Genomic DNA, 15,516 nt, shown 5'->3' with positions numbered 1-15,516 from the left:
ATTTTTGTGTGTGGTGTAAGGAAATGGTCCAATTTCATTTTTCTGCATGTGGCTGTCCAATTTTCCCAGCACCATTTATTGAAAAGGCTGTCTTTTTTCCATTGGACATTCTTTCCTGCTTTGTCGAAGATTAGTTGACCATAGATTTGAGGGTCTATTTCTGGGCTCTCTATTCTGTTCCATTGATCTATGTGTCTGTTTTTGTGCCAGTACCATGCTGTCTTGATGATGACAGCTTTGTAATAGAGCCTGAAGTCCGGAATTGTGATGCCACCAACGTTGGCTTTCTTTTTCAATATCCCTTTGGCTATTCGAGGTCTTTTCTGGTTCCATATAAATTTTAGCATTATTTGTTCCATTTCTTTGAAAAAGATGGATGGTACTTTGATAGGAATTGCATTAAATGTGTAGATTGCTTTAGGTAGCATAGATATTTTCACAATATTTATTCTTCCAATCCAGGAGCATGGAACATTTTTCCATTTCTTTGTGTCTTCCTCAATTTCTTTCATGAGTACTTTATAGTTTTCTGAGTATAGATTCTGTGTCTCTTTGGTTAGGTTTATTCCTAGGTATCTTACTTATGGTTTTGGATGCAATTGTAAATGGGATTGACTCCTTAATATCTCTTTCTTCTGTCTTGCTGTTGGTGTAGAGAAATGCAACTGATTTCTGTGCATTGATTTTATATCCTGACACTTTACTGAATTCCTGTATAAGTTTTAGCAGTTTTGGAGTGGAGTCTTTTGGGTTTTCCACATATAGTATCATATCATCTGCGAAGAGTGATAATTTGACTTCTTCTTTGCCGATTTGGATGCCTTTAATTTCCTTTTGTTGTCTGATTGCTGAGGCTAGGACCTCTAGTACGATGTTGAATAGCAGTGGTGATAATGGACATCCCTGCCGTGTTCCTGACCTTAGCGGAAAAGCTTTCAGTTTTTCTCCATTGAGAATGATATTTGCGGTGGGTTTTTCATAGATGGCTTTGATGATATTGAGGTATGTGCCCTCTATCCCTACACTTTGAAGAGTTTTGATCAGGAAGGGATGTTGTACTTTGTCAAATGCTTTTTCAGCATCTATTGAGAGTATCATATGGTTCTTGTTCTTTCTTTTATTGATGTGTTGTATCACATTGACTGATTTGCGGATGTTGAACCAACCTTGCAGCCCTGGAATAAATCCCACTTGGTCGTGGTGAATAATCCTTTTAATGTACTGTTGAATCTTATTGGCTAGTATTTTGTTGAGTATTTTCGCATCTGTGTTCATCAAGGATATCGGTCTATAGCTCTCTTTTTTGGTGGGATCCTTGTCTGGTTTTGGGATCAAGGTGATGCTGGCCTCATAAAATGAGTTTGGAAGTTTTCCTTCCATTTCTATTTTTTGGAACAGTTTCAGGAGAATAGGAATTAGTTCTTCTTTAAATGTTTGGTAGAATTCCCCCGGGGAGCCGTCTGGCCCTGGGCTTTTGTTTGTTTGGAGATTTTTAATGACTGTTTCAATGTCCTTACTGGTTATGGGTCTGTTCAGGCTTTCTATTTCTTCCTGGCTCAGTTGTGGTAGTTTATATGTTTCTAGGAATGCATCCATTTCTTCCAGATTGTCAAATTTATTGCCGTAGAGTTGCTCATAGTATGTTCTTATAATAGTTTGTATTTCTTTGGTGTTAGTTGTGATCTCTCCTCTTTCATTCATGATTTTATTTATTTGGGTCCTTTCTCTTTTCTTTTTGATAAGTCGGGCCAGGGGTTTATTAATTTTATTAATTCTTTCAAAGAACCAGCTCCTAGTTTCGTTGATTTTTTTCTATTGTTTTTTTGGTTTCTATTTCATTGATTTCTGCTCTGATCTTTATGATTTCTCTTCTCCTGCTGGGCTTAGGGTTTCTTTCTTGTTCTTTCTCCAGCTCCTTTAGGTGTAGGGTTAGGTTGTGTACCTGAGACCTTTCTTGTTTCTTGAGAAATGCTTGTACCGCTATATATTTTCCTCTCAGGACTGCCTTTGTTGTGTCCCACAGATTTTGAACCGTTGTATTTTCATTATCATTTGTTTCCATGATTTTTTTCAATTCTTCTTTAATTTCCTGGTTGACCCATTCATTCTTTAGAAGGATACTGTTTAGTCTCCATGTATTTGGGTTCTTTCCAAACTTCCTTTTGTGGTTGAGTTCTAGCTTTAGAGCATTGTGGTCTGAAAATATGCAGGGAATGATCCCAATCTTTTGATACCGGTTGAGTCCTGATTTAGGACCGAGGATGTGATCTATTCTGGAGAATGTTCCAAGTGCACTAGAGAAGAATGTGTATTCTGTTGCTTTGGGATGAAATGTTCTGAATATATCTGTGATGTCATCTGGTCCAGTGTGTCGTTTAAGGCCTTTATTTCCTTGCTGATTTTTTGCTTGGCTGACCGGTCCATTTCAGTGAGGGAAGTGTTAAAGTCCCCTACTATTATTGTATTATTGTTGATGTGTTTCTTTGATTTTGTTATTAATTGGTTTATATAGTTGGCTGCTCCCACATTGGGGGCATAGATACTTAAAATTGTTAAATCTTCTTGTTGGACAGAACCTTTGAGTATGATATAGTGTCCTTCCTCATCTCTTATTATAGTCTTTGGCTTAAAATCTAATTGATCTGATATAAGGATTGCCACTCCTGCTTTCTTCTGATGTCCATTAGCATGGTAAATTCTTTTCCACCCCCTCACTTTAAATCTGGAGGTGTCTTCGGGCTTAAAATGTGTTTCTTGGAGGCAACATATAGATGGGTTTTGTTTTTTTATCCATTCTGATACCCTGTGTCTTTTGACAGGGGCATTTAGCCCATTCACATTCAGGGTAACTATTGAGAGATATGAATTTAGTGCCATTGTATTGCCTGTAAGGTGACTGTTACTGTATATGGTCTCTGTTCCTTTCTGATCTACCACTTGTAGGCTCTCTCTTTGCTTAGAGGACCCCTTTCAATATTTCCTGTAGAGCTGGTTTGGTGTTTGCAAATTCTTTCAGTTGTTGTTTGTCCTGGAACTTTTAATCTCTCCTTCTATTCTCAATGATAGCCTAGCTGGATATAGTATTCTTGGCTGCATGTTTTTCTCGTTTAGTGCTCTGAAAATATCATGCCAGCTCTTTCTGGCCTGCCAGGTCTCTGTGGATAAGTCAGCTGCCAATCTAATATTTTTACCATTGTATGTTACAGACTTCTTTTCCCAGGCTGCTTTCAGGATTTTCTCTTTGTCATTGAGACTTGTAAATTTTACTATTAGGTGACGGGGTGTGGGCCTATTCTTATTGATTTTGAGGGGCGTTCTCTGAACCTCCTGAATTTTGATGCTCGTTCCCTTTGCCATATTGGGGAAATTCTCCCCAATAATTCTCTCCAGTATACCTTCTGCTCCCCTCTCACTTTCTTCTTCTTCTGGAATCCCAATTATTCTAATGTTGTTTCGTCTTATGGTGTCACTTATCTCTCGAATTCTCCCCTCGTGGTCCAGTAGCTGTTTGTCCCTCTTTTGCTCAGCTTCTTTATTCTCTGTCATTTGGTCTTCTATATCACTAATTCTTTCTTCTGCCTCATTTATCCTAGCAGTGAGAGCCTCCATTTTTGATTGCACCTCATTAATAGCTTTTTTGATTTCACCTTGGTTAGATTTTAGTTCTTTTATTTTTCCAGAAAGGGCTTTTATATCTCTCGAGAGGGTTTCTCTAATATCTTCCATGCCTTTTTCGAGCCCGGCTAGAACCTTGAGAATTGTCATTCTGAACTCTAGATCTGACATATTACCGATGTCTGTATTGATTAGGTCCCTAGCCTTCGGTACTGCCTCTTGTTCTTTTTTTTGTGTTGAATTTTTACGTCTTGTCATTTTGTCCAGATAAGAGTAAATGAAGGGGCAAGTAAAATACTAAAAGGGTGGCAACAACCCCAGGAAAATATGCTTTAACCAAATTAGAAGAGATCCAAAATCGTGAGTGGGGAGAAAGGGGATAAAAAGAGGTTCAAAAAGGAAGAAAGAAAAAAAAAAAAAAGAAAAGAAAAAAAAAAGAAAAGAAAAAAGAATTTTTTAAAAAAGAATACACCTAAGAAAAATGTAAAAAAGAAAAAATATATATATTAGATAAACTAGTATAAAATCGTTAAAAAAGAAAAAGGTAACAGTTAAAAAAAAATTTTACCCGAAGGCGAGAAAAAAAAAAATGAAAAAGAAAAAATTAAATTAACTGCAAGACTAAAAAAAATCACAGGAAAAAAGCCATGAGTTCTGTGCTTGGCTTTCTCCTCCTCTGGAATTCTGCTGCTCTCCTTGGTATTGAAACCGCACTCCTTGGTAGGTGAACTTGGTCTTGGCTGGATTTCTTGTTGATCTTCTGGGGGAGGGGCCTGTTGTAGTGATTCTCAAGTGTCTTTGCCCCAGGCGGAATTGCACCGCCCTTACCTGGGGCCGGGGTGAGTAATCCGATGGGTTTGCTTTCAGGAGCTTTTGTTCCCTGAGCGCTTTCCGTAGAGTTCCAGAGGACGGGAATACAAATGGCGGCCTCCTGGTCTCCAGCCTGGAGGAGCCGAGAGCCCAGGGCCGCACTCCTCAGTGCGCGCTCAGAGAACCGCGCCCAGTTACTCCCGTCTGCCTGACCTCCGGCCGCGCTCCGAGCTCACCGAGCCTGCGACCGGTTCAAGGTAACACGGAGCTGTGAGCTTACTGTCGGCTCTGTCTCTGTAGCCGGCTTTCCCGTTCCAATACCCGCAAGCTCTGCGACACTCAGGCACCCCCGATCCTTCTGTGACCCTGCGGGACCTCAGGCCACGCTGACCCCGCGTGGGCTTCGCCCCGGTTTAGCCTCTGGAGCGATGTCCCTCAGCGGAACAGACTTTTAAAAGTCCTGATTTTGTGCACGGTTGCTCCGCCGCTTGCCGGGAGCCGGCCCCTCCCCCCGGGGTCTATCTTCCCGTCGCTTTGGATTCACTTCTCCGCCCGTCCTACCTTTCAGAAAGTGGTTGTTTTTCTGTTTCCAGAATTGCTGTTCTTCTTCTCTTCGATCTGCTGATGGATTTTCAGGTGTTTGCAATCTTTAGATAAGCTATCTAGCTGATCTCCGGCTAGCTGAAGCAGTCTCAGCTTGCTACTTCTCCGCCATCTTGACTCCTCTGAGTGGCAGTTGTTTAAAGCATAATTTGATTAGTGAAGTTGCTAATATGGATATAACTGTGACATACATGGAAACTCTTTGTTAATTTTAAACTTGTTAAAATTTGTTGGAAAAAAAATGTAGACCTGATGTAGCTTATGAATCAGTGGCTGAATTTTTTTCCCCTCACCTGACCCTTAAGCATCTGTTGGTTGATAGCCCTGACAGAAAGCAGGGGAAAAGCTCCAGAAATTCCTGGAAAATAGAATTAAATGGTGCAGTCTTGGTATTTACTAACTAGCTTTCGATTCTTCTTGTCTCCTCTTGTTAGTCTGACTTTATTCCTTCATTCCTGCTGCCGATTCAGCTCAACGTCCGTTCCTCTTGTGAGCTAGGCAACTTCAGGTTTGCTCTTACTGCTTTTTGATCACTACCTCTGTAATCTACATGTCACTTACTATTTGCCATCTGCGTTCCATGTATGTTACCGCTTCCAGTTAACTAGAATTTTTAAAATAACTTATATGTGATCTGTGGAAGTAATTTTTCTTAAAATAATTGTGGCAGAAAAAAGGTGTTACTGGTTTGAATACTAGTACTGTATACTGGTATTTTAGTTTATAACTTGTTTGGGGATAAGTATATCTATATATTATGTTGAGTAGTACTACAAAGAAACTTCAGAAGTGCTTTATTTTTAATAATTGTACTTAAAATAAGACTGTCTATATTCAGGGACACATAAAATAAGGCTTAAGGAGCTATTTTTGGTTATTCTCTATTTGAAAATTCTAGTTAAATTTGTAGTGCAAATGACATTAATTTGGGTACAAGTAAAATTTTGAGACAAGGTCAATATGAAATCTCAGCTCACATGTTTTTTTCTAAAGGCATTTTGTTAATTTGGTGTAACTTAGAATATCCTTTTAGTGTTTTAAGTCAGGATTGGATGTTAAGAACAACCAGTAAAAATTGAGTTAGCTGGGGCGCCTGGGTGGCTCAGTTGGTTGGACGACTGCCTTCGGCTCAGGTCATGATCCGGGAGTCCCGGGATCGAGTCCCACATCGGGCTCCCAGCTCCATGGGGAGTCTGCTTCTCCCTCTGACCTTCTCCTCACTCATGTTCTCTCTCACTGTCTCTCTCTCAAATGAATAAATAAAATCTTAAAAAAAAAAAAATTGAGTTAGCTCATATACTAGCTGCATCATTTTCTAGTGTGTCAGTTCTGTTATTGGTGAAACTGACTTCTATGGACAGGCTTTAGAATTTAATTATCATTTATTATTTTCTTTCTTACAGTCAGCATTCTATGTTTGAGATGGGATTGTTGCAGCACTTGAATCAAGACTCTCCAACATGATATATATGATTATCAAAACTCATCAATGAATCACTTAAGATCTTGTATTTTATTGTATGTAAATTATACCTGAATTAAAACAAAACAAACTGAGCTTGTTTGCTTAGAGGTGGGGTGAAAGGTCATGTACTGAACGTCGTATGTCTGTGTCTGCAGATCTGCCATAGCAATGGTAGCTGTCCCTCTGAGGGCCAACAGAAATTCCTTCTACCTCTCTGCTTACTTCATGTAGCCACTGATAACAAGGGGAAAGCAGTCTTTTGTTTTGTTCCCTTTGGGAAATTTGGGAATATTTTACATTTGTTCTGAAGTTAAATACTTAAAAGGCAAATTGCTATAGTCAAGATTTCAAAGAGTTAAGGTTTCTATTAGACTTTGATGCTCTTTAGAAGGATTAGGTTATTCAGTAAAGAGTGTCATTGGAAAAAAAATATATCCAAATCGTTACAGTAAGCCCTAATGGTATAGGTCTGTCCCATTTGTTTAACTGATAGACAGCTATCACTATGTTCTAGTTGTTTTCCATAGGTTAATGCATTTAATCCTTATCACAACCCTATGTGATAAGTACTTTTTTTTTTTAATGAAGGTAACACTTTCTTTTCTGTTTAATTTTTAATTCAAACTTTTATTTAAATTCCAGTTAGTTAGTATACAGTTAACTACATGCAGTTAATTTCTACACCTGGTTAATTTCTATACCTGAAATTAATATTATACTGTATGTTAACTAACTGGAATTTAAATAAAAGCTTGAATAAAAATTAAGCAGAGAAGAAAAGAAAATGTTACCTCCTACCAGTCCCATTTTACACAGGGAACTGAAGATGGGTAACTTGCAAAAGATGACTTAGTAAGTGAAGCTAGAGTTCAAATCCAGGCAGCTTGGCTCTTGGAGCATCTGTTCTTTTTTTTTTTTTTTTAAAGATTTTATTTATTTATTTGACAGAGATCACAAGTAGGCATAGAGGCAGGCAGAGAGAGAGAGAGAGGAGGAAGCAGGCTCCCTGCTGAGCAGAGTGCCCACGCGGGACTCTATCCCAGGATCCTGAGATCATGACCTGAGCCGAAGGCAGCGGCTTAACCCACTGAGCCACCCAGGTGCCCGGAGCATATGTTCTTGACCATGTTGCCACATTGCCTGCGAGTAGATCACTAGATGGCAAAAGTATTTGGCTTCCTGCAGTGATCTAGTTAGTATAATTCTTTATGCGCAGCATTTATAAGTAATAAGATGAGAATTTCATATGAAACACTCTCGTTATTTGAAAGTATATCCGGTAATTGCAAGTTAACACTATTCCGTATTAGAAATATATATATAGTTTTCTCAGTTATTTTTATTTGGTTTAAATTGTCCAAAAAAAGTATGTCAGAAATTTTAACATTAGGAAGCAAAAAAGTCAAATTGGACATGCGTTGGTATAATTCTTGTCATAGGAAATATGTGTCTTATAATTCATTACTCAGTTTTGGAAATTCCAGTTATTCTGTATTGTCTTTTAAAAGTTTTTCAGCTTTAACATTTGATTAGCAAATTCACTTTCATTTGAACCTGCTTCCTTTGAAGCTTTTATATTTTTGTTACTGATTTGGAAATATAAGGAACTCTTAATCTTTTATGAGGCAGCATGGTATAAAAAGCTGGGTTTGTACCTAACTGGTTTGAATCATAACTCAGTACTTACTGGCTGTGGAACTTAATGCAAATTACCCAGTCTTTTTGACCCTCAATTTTGTCATTCATGAAATGGAAATAATACCTTGTAGGGTTGCTAGGATTAAATGGGAATGTATTTCCTGTAGTGTGGCACATGTTCTCTGCATCTTTCTAACTTATGATGTAGGTTAAAGTCTTGGGTAAAATCTCAAACTGTGAATAAGAAAGGTGAGGATCTGTGAAAAATGAAACCTTCAGAAGACTGGATGTTTAGATTCTATGTAAAGGAAGCATTGGATTGTTGCTCTGTCAGAGACCCCCACGCCGATTCTGGCCTTTGACTTCTTATATGTCTGGTTAAATTGAACTCCCTCTCACAGCTTCCTTCAAACTAAATGCAGTCTTCTGTCCTGCCTTCTCCATACAGCTCTGTGTGTGAGCCACACTGGCCTGCTTGCTGCTTCCTAATGTTGTATGTATTTCTGCATCCCTGTTCTGTTCCCTGCCTGAAGTGTTCTGATTGCTTGTTTGTTCTTCTGTCTACTGATGTCTGACTGACTTCTTAAGGATTTTCTAACATATCACCTATTTTGTAAAGCTTTAATTATAATTAGCCCCTCTCTATTTATCTCTTAAAGTATTTCGGTCTTATATTTAGTAGAATATAAGTCATGTGGCACCGCTGCATGTCTGTGTGTCTATTTGTCTTTCCTGACAGAGTAGGGACTTTTCCAGTGCAGTAGTCTTTGCTTACTTAGCCTCTGCTCTCATTGCCCCTTGCACGGAATGTTCAATGTGTGTTTGAATAATTAAGTGAATGAAAGGGGGCCAACTGAGTTTACTTTAATGAGTATATAACATTCCTATTTATGTATAATTAGAGACAAATGGTTTTGTTTAAATAAGGTAACCAAGTCCTTTTCAACTTTAACTCCTTTATTAGTATTCATAGTGCAAGGATACATTGGAGTTTAGTCCTGGTTAAAATGACTGCATTTCAAGGGGCATTGTATTATTGTGCTTTTCTATAAGGCTGAAAATCATACAGTGTCTTTACTGAAATTTAGCATTCAGTTGGAAAGTTCATTAGGAGCAGTAATTACTATTACTTTGAATTAGAAATACTTTGCTGTTGCATTGCTCAGAATAATTCAACTTAAATTTTTTACTTATATCTATTTATAATTTTTTATGTAGGAATTCTGGATTGGTGGAAGCTGCCACTGCTTTGGGTCCCTACTGCTGCCTCATTTGTCTTCTGAGTGTTATTTTCTATATGTTGGTGCTCCCAAGATAAAGTAAAGATTATTCACTTTCAGGAATTACTACTGCTGTAGGCTTGATTTGAGCCTCCAGTCTCTCTCTCTCTTTTTTTCTTTCTCATGAACGGACATAATACCCAAAATATTTTGATAATTGAACATAGTTCTTTGAATGAGCTATGTTTTTAGGTGGAACTACTTTCTTAGGTGAGAATAATAGATGACAGCTATTTTTTGTAATGTGTGATAATCCTAGTAGTTTTGGAGTCTCCATAGTAGAAGAACACTTTGAGATTGGGGGTGAATTTATATATTCTTAAAGTGACAAAATTGCCACATAGTAAATGCTACTTAAATCTTTTTTCATTACATATTTGTGTGTATGTATGTGTATATACATATGTATATTGATAGAAATTCATCATTTTTTAAAAACTAAATACAGAGTTGAATTTAAGTCATGTGGGACAAAACAATATTTTGTCATGATACTTGGTAAATAGAGCTGGAGGTAATTATAAAGCAAACAATTTTTAAAAATCTGTTGCAGAAATAGTGCAGGCATTGTATCAACAACAGAAAATAAAAAACAAAAATGAGAAAAATACATATTCCCACCTCCTAGAGATGATTACTTTTAGTACCTTAGTTTGTAATCTTTTTGTCTACATATGTCTATCTGGGAATATATGCATTCTTATTCGATTATGGCATAATGCTGTGTATTCTCTTTTGAAACCTTTTTTTTAGTCAGTAATGTGTGCTTTTCCATTTCAGTCCTTTTTTTATCCCATATAATGCCCAGATCATTTTCAGATTTCTCTGGTTGGCTCAAAAATGTTCTTTATGGCTTGTTCGTCTAAAACAGCATTGTACCTATGAACTTGGCTCTTAGAATCCTTAAGTCTTTTTTTTTTATTTAAAAAAATGTTTTGGAAGATTTTTATTCATTTATTTGACAGAGAAAGGCACAGTGAGAGAGGGAACACAGCAGGTGGAGTGGGAGAGGGAGAAGCAGGCTTCCTGCTGAGCAGGAAGCCTGATGTTGGCCTCAATCCTAGGACCCTGGGGCCATGACCCGAGCAGAAGGCAGAAGCTTAACGACTGAGCCACCCAGGCACCCCAACCCTTAAGTCTTTTAAAAATAAGGGATACCCATTCCTCCCCTCCTTGCCTTTTAAAAAGACATTTGAGCAGAGACTGGGTCATATGTTTCAGACCTTTTGAATTTGTCCAGTTTATTCTCCTGTCATTTAGCTTGTTTTTCTATCTCTTATATTTAATGGAAATTAAAATTTATATCTAAATACTTGGTTGAGTCTCAGGTTGAAGATACCTTGGATATCATAGGTGATGCTGTGTCCTTCATATTGTATCACACAGAAAGTTACAGGATCTCTGCTTAACTTCCTTGGTGATGCCCAGATTGACCACTGAAATTGGGTGATGGCAGTCTTTTCTGCCCGCTGTTCAGTTACATTGGTCTCCTTACATCAGAAGGTATTTTGGGTGGTGTTGCTTTGGCTCTCTTAAGAAACAAAGTTCAGTTCTTCATCATCCACTAACCTGTTGGTTTAGAACCAGTTGTTGATCTTTGCCTAAATCCAGAAATTTATTAGGGTTTGCAAAATATGACTTTTAAAGTTCTATTCTTTTGTGTTTATTAACACAATGTTTTTCTGTAAAGTAGATCTTTACTGTATGAAATGATGCTATTTGCTTGTCGTGAAATACAGCACCTACAGGAAAAGTAGCATAAATACTTAATCTCCCCCTTTTTCTACTTTCAGAGTAGAGAAAGAACTGTTCTAACAGCCACTTCAAAAGGTGATAAATGAAAAATAGTTTGTTCTTTTTTTCTTTTGAGAGTCTTTATATAGACTCAAGGGTTTTAATTTTATTTAGGGTGTTTTAATTTACTACCATTTAAATTGTTTCTTTGATACTCCGTTTGTTAGAGCTTTAGGTCCTGGGATGTCCTTCATTTTAGCTCCTATATCTGTCAGATAGAGATCATTATCTCTTGAGTACCTTCCTTGTCTCCTGGCACAGAAAAATATCCCAGACTCATCTTGTACCCTCCTGCCACAGACCTGGCATCCATTGTAGTTCCAAGTTTAGTGCGTTTTAATATATTAAATATTAGAGATGCAGTCTGGGTCCATCTAGGGATTGTTTGCTGCTAAGATTGATATGCTTTTAGGCCATTTCAGTGAAAAGACCTAGAGAACATAGATTTTTATAAACATGAGTTCATATTGATATTTCTTTTTTTTTTAAAAGATTTTATTTATTTATTTGACAGAGAGAAATCACAAGTAGATAGAGAGGCAGGCAGAGAGAGAGAGAGGGAATCAGGCCCCTGCTGAGCAGAGAGCCCGATGTGGGACTCGATCCCAGGACCCTGAGATCATGACCTGAGCCGAAGGCAGCGGCTTAACCCACTGAGCCACCCAGGCGCCCATATATTGATATTTCTAATTAAGGTTTTTTACTTGATTTCTTGATTTTATACCTATAATCATAAATCTTAAAATCATTAGTAAAATTTCATTTTTTTGTACAATATAAAGAAGAAAGCTTGAGGATATCAATACTGATAATAGTAAAAACAAACTTGCAGAAGAAGTTTAAAATTTCTTTGTAGTTCTTTTTTTTTTTTTAAGATTTTATTGATTTGAAAGAGAATGGGCATGAGAGAGAATATGAGCACAGGGAGAAGAGAAGCAGACTCCTCTGCTAAGCAAGGAGCCCTGTGTGGGGCTTGATTCCAGGACCCTGAGATAGATGTGTAACCAGCTGAGCCACCCAGGAGCCCCTCTTTGTAGTTCTTTTTGTTCTTACAGTGCTTCCTACCAAGAAGTACAGTAAACTTGCAGTAGCCAAATAACTCCTGTGAAATAAACTCTATCTCCTGGTTACCAATTTGATATTTAATTGGATTTGTTTGTTGCTGGTTTTAGTGAATGTTTTTCCCCTTTGCCACCCCTTCTCTATGAAGCAAACATGTTTATTGGTTTCTCAGTTATCTTTTGTGTGTGTGCAAAAGCACATGTGTGCTGAGAAGTTCAGATTCAGGCAAATTGTGTGTAAATCTTACTCATTTTATCCAAAAAGAAAATATTTTTTGTACAAAAGGTAGCATATTGTATATGCTATTGTGTGCGGTCTTTTTTCTTTTAATGAAAGGTTTTTATTTTTATTTTATTTTTTAAATTTTATTTCTTTGTGAGAGAGAGAGATGGAGACAGATAGTGAAAGAGCATGAGCAGGGTAGAGGGAGAGGGACAGAGTCCTGGTTGAGCAGAGAGCCTGATGTAGAGCTCTACCCCAGGACGCTGGGATCATGACCTGAACCAAAGGCAGATGCTTAATCGACTGAGCCACCCAGGCAACCCTGTTTTTTTTTTTTTTTTCCCTTAAAATATTTTTAGGTCTGTCCAATCAGTGTGTGGTAAAACTATGGATAAAACCTTTTAAAAAAATAATTTTAAAAAGCTTTTAGTAACTTGATAATTATTTTCAATTGAAAATAATACCAAAATTAACTCAATAATGTGAAAGCAGCCGAAAGTGATGGAAAAAGATCTACAAAAAGGCACTGGATTTGGTGAATTTTGGATTGTACTTGAAGATCAAATGGGGTCCAGGAGTAGGTAGGTGGAGAACTTCAGGGAGGGTGTTGAAGGGAGGCTTAGGGCAGATCAGCTTGGCTGTTTTGCAAGGTCCATTTCAGAAAAGTCACGAGATTAGAAGAGGAATAATGGTACTCGGGAAGAAATGAGATCTGCCACTATTGACAAATGGATAGAAATGTAGATTGGTTGGTATTTTTTGTTTTGTTTTGTTTTTTTAGTTTGATGCAAATTCTTCTGGAGCACAGAAGTTTGTTTTTATGCTGACTACAGTGTGTAACATAAGTAAATAGAATGGCATGCTAAATGTTGATTACCTTGATGGTGAATGAGGAAAACTTTCTACCTTAGTTCAGTATTACTAAGTCACAAATACCAAGGGCTTGGAAGAGATCATTGTGGTTGGCTCAACCTAATATTGTGGAGTAGGAAATTGAAGCCTGGAAAGATGAAGTCATGTCCAGGTTATACAACGGGATGGCAGCATTAGCCAGGTCTTAAATCTGGCTTCCTAATTCTTTTTTTTTTAAAGATTTTATTTATTTATTTGACAGAGAGAAATCACAAGTAGTCGGAGAGGCAGGCAGAGAGAGGGAAGCAGGCTCCCTGCTGAGCAGAGGGCCCGATGCGGGACTCGATCCCAGGACCCCGAGGTCATGACCTGAGCCGAAGGCAGCGGCTTAACCCACTGAACCACCCAGGCACCGCTGGCTTCCTAATTCTTAATTGTATCTACTTTTCTCCATGCTGTCGTGCCTTTTGTAACAATGAAAAATGAGAAGTTGTGTAGCTTTTTTTGTTTTTATTTTGATACTTGGTTTTTGTCCCAAGGTAACTTCAGTTCTGATTTATAGTCTGTGGTTTTTGTTTTCATGTATGTGGGCCTAAATAGTGTAAATGTGGAAGTTACTTTTTTCCTTAATTTTTATGTACTTACTTTTAATGTACTAGGTAAAGAGATTTGAAAATTATTTTGTCATATAATTATTTTGAGAATTTTTGGGGGAATTAATTTTATGTACCTGTGTTTCTTAATTACACCTGATGGTTTATAGATAAATACATTTGACATCCTTTTACTAACATAGGTATAGTGATTTTTATAATCAGCTAATGTTTTACAACATGTACATGTAGTTTACATTGTTGTATATTTCAGATGTTTCCTTAACTTAAGTACTCATATTTATCCCAACATTATTGCTATGGGGTTTCCCGCAGAAAGACTTGAAGGCGTATACAGGAACAATATTGATGATGTAGTAAGGTAAGAACTCTTAATTTTCTGTTGCAAATATTGATGTATTCATGCTATATTTTCATTTAGAGAAGATTTCTAAGTCTTAGAAAATGATGTGCTTTGTGATGTGAACTCTTTTTATTATGTTAGTGCTCTATCACTGCTTTTTGTTTGTTTAATGGATCTCAATGGGATACAGCTCATTTGATAAGAACTAACCTTTGACATGGTTAGGTGTATGTAATAGGATTTCCTGGATTCCTTTTAAGGCTTCTTACCAATTTAAGTCCTGGATTCAGTTACACTATGGTTTTTGTCTTTTATTTCACAATTGGGGATTAGATTTAATCCTTGAGTGTATTCAGTCACTTAAATTTATTCATTCTAAGGTAGAGATAACTGATACCATGTATTTTTTACATAGAACAGTTTATAATGGAGCATAAGTATACTAAGCATTTGAAGAAGTAATTTGGTACAGAGGATCTGGACAGGAATTGCTGGGCAGACCAAGGCCTGACTTTGTCTCTTTTATAAACTTGCATGATTTTTTAAGTGTAATTATTATCCAGCTTGAAACCGTATTTCTCAAGACTGATTTAAATAATTTTAACACATGTATAACCTAAGAGTATGTGATCTATTTTATGAGAGAAGGAATTTGTTTCTGTTGTAGTCTTAATATATTTTCTCATTTCAAAGCAAAAATATATATGTATGAAAAATTAACTGTAAACATCAGAAAATTTAATGCCTTTTAAAGTTTAAAATTTTGGATTATTTTGTTTATCTTCTTAGAGAAATCTCTTTCTTGGAGACTTTCAATTTAAATATTTGATTAGAATTAATGTTATCTTGAATGGGAGAGCACTTTGTAAAGCATTATGCAAATGTAGAATCCTTATATAATTGAGTATATGAATTGTCTGTGTCCTTATTATGAGCTAGCCATAAGTTGTTTTGTTAAGTGGTTAATTTTTAACAATTTGCTTTGAACCAATGCATATATTTACATTTTGCAGTATTGAGTTGTGTCCAGTTGGATGTTGTTGTGTTTAAATTGTTCAGAATTTTAAAATCAGTATCAGTATCTACAAAAAGTACAGAAAAACCAGACTACTTTTTCGTAGTTTTATTACAGTTAGAGGTACATGGGGCTGTCAGAAGTACTGTTTAAGAATTTGAAAATAGGGAAATAAATGTGTCTTCTCATGGTTGGGCAGGACA

The 15,516-nt window shown here is 36.9% G+C and overlaps 1 protein-coding gene across 1 annotated transcript in view; it reads left to right on the top strand.

Moving 5' to 3' along the window:
• The window catches only part of LOC131828978 (phosphatidylinositol 3,4,5-trisphosphate 3-phosphatase and dual-specificity protein phosphatase PTEN-like), a 139,356-nt gene that overhangs the window by 66,674 nt on the left and 57,166 nt on the right, over positions 1–15,516 (top strand). The window contains 1 exon segment of the mRNA XM_059170280.1: positions 14,271–14,316. Within this exon segment, the coding sequence (XP_059026263.1) occupies positions 14,271–14,316 (46 nt within the window).

The sequence above is a fragment of the Mustela lutreola genome, chromosome 4, assembly GCF_030435805.1.
Source record: "Mustela lutreola isolate mMusLut2 chromosome 4, mMusLut2.pri, whole genome shotgun sequence".
Taxonomy (NCBI): domain Eukaryota; kingdom Metazoa; phylum Chordata; class Mammalia; order Carnivora; family Mustelidae; genus Mustela; species Mustela lutreola.
This window is presented reverse-complemented; position numbering and strand designations above follow the sequence as displayed.